The following is a 5,582-nucleotide window of genomic DNA, read 5'->3' as shown; positions in this document are numbered from 1 at the left end:
TCATATCAAATGTTTTATGGTATTGTTTTATAACTGTACTTGTTTTTGAATGAGCACGCCTGGTGTCTTGGCACGTTGATGAACAACGAATATCTACTTCCTGTACCGACATCCAAACTTTTGGTGGAACTTGACGTTTCCCAGTGCTGTGGTTAATCAAATAAAATTGTTTACGCAGTCTTCTTATCATGTTCAAACATACCGAATAATATATGTTTCCAAAATAAGGAGAAGCCTGGATAAATTAATTGTATCAATTTGCGCCACAACAGTTTTGTATATGGACAAGACCAGAATAAATGGACGATTTCTCTTTTCACCAAATTAACTGTAATAAATATCTAAAGCTTTCTTAAATTCAACAGATATACATTGGTTAGGTAAAATCTATTCATATGAAATCTCTTTAATTTTGTTTGCAATTAAAAATGTATGTGGCAAGCCAGGTGAGGCAACTTGATAGGTGCGCTCACCGTCTCCGTTATATGACGTCTTAGTGCCAACTTCCGGAATCTCCTTAGAATATTCTCACGTCCTATTGTTGCCTGGCAACTTCTAATTTAGAGCTGAACAATCAAGAAATCATCAGTTATCAAAGATTAATAAAGACTTTGCACATTCTGCCTGTAGGGGTCGCTCAAGCACAGATATACAGTCTGCTGAGAAATGACTTGGCAGACATAAAGATAAGACAAAAAAAAGGAGGATGGGTGGGGTGTGGTCAGGGTGACAGTGGGCGTGGTTAAATGTTTGTAAATGCTGTTGTGTGACTGGAAACTTCAGGAGCTGTTTGGACTTGCTTTCACTACTTTGACACCATCAAGACCAATCAGGACACTTTTTTAATTTTCATTTTTTAAACATGTGACCAACAACATCAGGACATCAACAAGCAGGTAAGATAAAAGACAGTAAGTCCTCTGACAGACAGACAGAAAAATAGAGCAATGAAGAAGATGGAAGTGATGTCAGCAACCTGACCAAAGTTTGCAAGGAAATCCTGATGAATGGCAGAACCCGAGGATGGCGCTTTAGACATCAAATGAACGAGTCGAGAGAGAGAGAGAGAGAGAGAGAGAGAGAATGGAGTGCAGGTACTTTTGCCAGCCCCCAAAAATGATTTCTTCACGTTGACAGCGACGGGGCAACGTGTTGTCATAGTAACAGCAAAGTTGTTTGGTGTTGGGGAGCGGACACACAAATAAAAATAGGAATAGCTCCTCTTGAGCAGCGCCCCTGACCAGTTATTAATAACCAACATGGTTGCTGCCGCTCAACTGGCAGGATTCTCCGAGTCTGAGTCACCAGCTGCTTTCATCCACAACATCAGCACAAGCCCCCAACGCCCTGAACCCGGGACCACTCGCGATGCCGTCATTGTATATCATTTGGATGACGGCATGTCAGCAGCAAAAGACTTACTGACACATTTCTGATGATCGATCCCGCAGGTCAGCATGCGATCCAGGACATGTACCATGGACAGCCAAGACGATGGACCCAAGAAGCCAAAATCCAAAGGCTCGGCGAGACCGGAGGAGGAAACAACAGCAGAGTCTTCCAGAAAGAGGAAGGCCAAAGTCCAGCGAGAGGAGAAGGACAGAAAGTCGGAGCAGAAAAGTCCAAACGTCAACTTGTCCAAAAAGAAGGATTTGCTCCAGCTGCTGGGAATCATGGAAGGTGAAGTCCAGGTGGGGCTCGTCTCAAGGAATGCCTGCAATGTTGACCAGAGTGAAGGAAACCGTGTGTGTGTGTGTGTGCACGCTCAGGCCCGAGAGGATGTCATCAGCCTGTTGTGGTCTGAGACAAGTGGACCAGAGAAGCTGGAGTCCCGCTACGGATGGTCCGTCCCCTCCAAAGTGCTGCGGGCCCTGCAGAGGGACGACTACGCGGTCGCCCGTCACAGCCGCCCGACGGACGACGTGTACGAGAAGCCCATGGCCGAGGTGAGCGCGTCCTCCGGAAAGACGTTCTGCCGACATGTCGCCCATGCTCGTAATCGTCCGACCCGTCCCTAGTCACTACCCCAGGCATGTGGACCCTGGTCTTTATCCCGTACAAGACTACATTTTCCGTCCCTTCAGTATTCATTCCTATTACTTAGCGACACCTTTTGGTTATTTAATACAATTTCATGGAACAAATATTAGAATGACGGCTTCAAATGTTGTCCAACGCTTTATGCCAAACGTTTGTGGTCAGCTGGAGCGTCTGGAGGACAAACAGAGGGAGACGTACCGCCGCATGCTGGAGCAGCTCCTGCTGGCCGAGAAATGTCACCGCCGCACGGTCATGGAGTTGGACAGCGAGAAGAGCAAACATGCCGACTTCATCAATAAAAGCGACGACTTCACCAACCTGCTGGAGCAGGAGAGGGAGAGGTGAGTCCGCGCACAAAGACCTGGATGGGAGATGGTGCCGGCAGGTTCCTGATGGCATGCGCTTTGTTTTCAGACTGAAAAAACTGTTGGCGCAGGAAGAGGCCTACCAGGGCCGCAAGGACAAAGAGCACAGCAGGCGGCTGGAGAAGCTCCGAGCCCAGTTGGTCAAGCTCAAGTCCTTTGCCCTTTTGTTGGTGGATGAGCAGCAGGCGCACACCGAGCAACTGGACCTGCAGACCCAAAAGGTTCGAGAGTTGACTCACAAGTTGCAGGACAAAGAGCAGCGCTTAGCCGACATCACCAACGTGGCAAAGCAGGACGCCCAGAAGGTCCTCAAGCTGGAGGCCGAGCTGGAGCACAGGGTGGCAACTTCCATCCTGGAGCAAGGGGAGATGACGGCCAAAGTGTCCGAGCAAGAGTCCCAAAGCCGGCAGCTGAGACTGAGGCTGGCCGGACTCGCAACCCAGATGGAAGAACTGCAGAAGAGCAACACGCGGCTGCAGCAATCGGATGAGGAACTGCAGGATCTGCGGCAAAAGATCAGCAAAGGCGAGTGCGGGAACTCCTCCCTCATGGCTGAGCTGGAAAGCCTCCGCAAGAAGGCCCTGGAGATGGAAGGCAAGGATGAGGAGATAACCAAGACCGAGACTCGCTGCCGGGAGCTCGCAAAGAGGCTGCAGGACCAGGAGAACGTCAGCGACGAGCTGAGGCTGGAGATGGACACGCTGCAGAAGAAAATGGCTGATTTGGAGAAACTGGAGATGGCTTTCGGCAAGAGTCAGACGGAATGTTTGCAGCTTCACGCCAAGCTGGAGACAGAAAAGCAACTTGCCAGCAACCTGGAAGGTGAGCTGGAGACGCTGAAAAGACAACTTAAAGACCTGGAGTCCCTGGAGGCAAAGCTGGAGAGGGCAGAGATGATCCTGAAAGATGATCTCATGAAGCTCAAATCCTTCACCGTCATCCTGGTGGACGAAAGGAAGAACATGGCGGAGAGGCAGAAACAGGAAGAGGAGAAAAGTGAAGAGTTGACCCGCAAGTTGAAAGCCGAGGAATGCAAAGTGACCCAAGTCACGGAGAAGCTGATCGACGAGAGCAAGAAACTCCTCAGATTCAAATCTGAAACGGAGGCCAAAGTGACGAGAGCCAGTGAGGAGAACGAGGACTTGAAAGGTCAACATCGGAGAGAGCAGGCGCGAGGTTGCCGGCTCGACGCCGACCTGCGCGAGATGAAAGCCACGATGGAGGAGATGCGAAAGGCAAAGACAAACCAGGAAGGTCACATGAAAGAGCTCACACTGGAAACGGAGAAGCTCAGGAGTCGACTCCAGCGGCTGGAGGTCGTGGAGGGGGATTTGATGAAGACCGAGGATCAGTACGAAGTGCTGGAGAAAAAGTTCAGGACGGAACAAGAGAAAGCCAATTCCCTCGCCAAGCTCGTGGAAGAAATGAGCAGAAAGACAAGCCAGCAGGCCAAAATGGAGGAGGCCAAAAGCAGAGATCTGGAAGCGCACATTCAGGCTTTGAAGGAGAAGATCCACCAGCTGATGGCCAAGGAGGACCAGTTGTCGCAGCTTCAGGACGAGTTTTCTGTCCTCCAGCAGAGCTTTCTGGAGGAGGAAGAACGGAGGAAGAGTGCCAGTCAGGAGGCGGCCAACCTGAGCCAGGAGCTGGAAGCCAGTCGGCGCCACGGCCGCGCCTTGAGGCCCGGCGTCACCGGGCGGAGAATGTCGGACGCTCGGCTCACGTCCACAGCGGTGCAGACCGACGCCTCCGCCGGGTGTTCTGCGGACGATTTCATTCGCGAGTCTGTCCTGGAGGAGAAGCACCTCATGAGCAACCTCAGGCAGCGCGGTCTCAAAAAGCCCGCCGTTCTCCAACGCTACCCGCCTGCAATGGCAGAACCCGAGGCCGCCAGGATAAGGAAGACCCCTGAGAGGGGGCAACTTCGCCCCCCGGAAGTGTCCATTTCCCACAAGCCGGGCCAAGCACTTCACATCCGGGTGACGCCTGACCCCACCGACAGCACCGCTACGGTGGAGATCGCCGGCCCGCGAGCCCACGACTTCTTTTCCAGCACCACCGTCATCCCGACGCTGGGCCTTCGCCAACCTCGCATCACCATCGTCCCCAAGGCCGCCGCCTTCAACGCAAAAGGCAAAGCGTGCCACCTGACGGATCGGGTCCAATCCCCGGTTACGATAACCACCATCTCCAGAACGTCAAGTCCCCGCAGGAGCGATAGTCACCCGACGCCACTTTCCATCGTTACGGTCAGCACCGGCCCGGCGGCCTGCGCGCGAGCCTCACCCCAACTTTTGCCGGAACCTCTCCAAGGAACCGCGGCCCCCATTTTCAGCGGCAACGTGGTCACGACAGAGGACAAGAAGATTCACATCCGCCTGAGGACCCTCGACAAGCAGGACAACGAAAGCGTCCCGAAAGCCTCGGGTTCGAAGATGACCGAAGCCGCCGGCAAAATGAGCAGCAGCTTAACCATCACGCCCGTCACCGCCGCCACGTGCAGGTCAACCGCGTCTGTGGTGAGAACAAAGCTAGCTGTTCCCAAAGCTTTCCCAATGTTTTGCTAACTTGGCTAAACGGTATTTCCCGCTGCAGACCAGCTGGGCGTCGAGCACGCGCATCCCCGTGTCCAAGATGGCCGACAAGCCCGCGACAGAACCCCGCGAGAGTCAAGTGCTGAAAATCGAACTGAGAAAGTCGCCTCCGGCTTCTTCCGCGCCGTCGGGCCACAGCTGAAGCGTCCGCACGTTGCCGTGGCAACCGATCCACGGGACGACACAACTGCGGCACTCGTTCTTGTGTCAAGTGCGTGTTCGAAAGATTGATCAAATGGATTTCACCATTCGCTCGTTAATGCTTCATTAAACGTTGCGTTTCTTGTGAGTGTTTAAACAAAGCTCCTGAAAGTATTTCTTGCAGCAGGCGGGGCATCGTATCCATGGCGACAGTCAGTCATGTGAGACTTCGCTGACAAATACTTCATCAAGCACATTCGCGTGCGTGTGTGCGTGTGTTTGTGCACGCACAACAAAAGCATATTGATTCCAATATTCTTCTTCTATTTTGTTGCCTAGCAACCCAGTCCATTTTTGACGTCTATAGTCGTCAATGGCAGTGAATGAGTCTCAATCTATGAAGAGTTTGGATTTATTTCACTGGCAAATTGCATACATTTGA

General features: G+C 52.1%; 1 protein-coding gene across 1 annotated transcript; it reads left to right on the top strand.

Moving 5' to 3' along the window:
* Nucleotides 1-795: 795 nt before the first annotated feature.
* LOC144039498 (filamin-A-interacting protein 1-like) lies at nucleotides 796-5,326 on the top strand. The gene is made up of 6 exons (XM_077552900.1): nucleotides 796-896; nucleotides 1,452-1,691; nucleotides 1,770-1,946; nucleotides 2,203-2,381; nucleotides 2,455-4,924; nucleotides 5,001-5,326. Exons 2-6 carry the CDS (start codon nucleotides 1,458-1,460, stop codon nucleotides 5,139-5,141), a joined length of 3,201 nt encoding a protein of 1,066 aa, XP_077409026.1. The 5' UTR covers nucleotides 796-896; nucleotides 1,452-1,457; the 3' UTR covers nucleotides 5,142-5,326.
* The last annotated feature ends 256 nt before the right edge of the window (nucleotides 5,327-5,582 follow it).

The sequence above is a fragment of the Vanacampus margaritifer genome, chromosome 19, assembly GCF_051991255.1.
Source record: "Vanacampus margaritifer isolate UIUO_Vmar chromosome 19, RoL_Vmar_1.0, whole genome shotgun sequence".
Lineage (NCBI taxonomy): Eukaryota > Metazoa > Chordata > Actinopteri > Syngnathiformes > Syngnathidae > Vanacampus > Vanacampus margaritifer.
Note: the sequence above shows the minus strand (reverse complement) of the source record. Positions and strands in the feature narration are given on the sequence as shown.

What these genes read in the sequence shown, in the direction of transcription:
- LOC144039498 (XM_077552900.1), top strand. Translation starts at nt 1,458, where the DNA reads ATGCGATCCAGGACATGTACCATGGACAGCCAAGACGATGGACCCAAG. An exon ending in ACGAGAAGCCCATGGCCGAG is followed by an intron (nt 1,947 to 2,202) that starts GTGAGCGCGTCC and finishes GTTTGTGGTCAG; the next exon opens with CTGGAGCGTCTGGAGGACAA. An exon ending in CTGGAGCAGGAGAGGGAGAG is followed by an intron (nt 2,382 to 2,454) that starts GTGAGTCCGCGC and finishes CTTTGTTTTCAG; the next exon opens with ACTGAAAAAACTGTTGGCGC.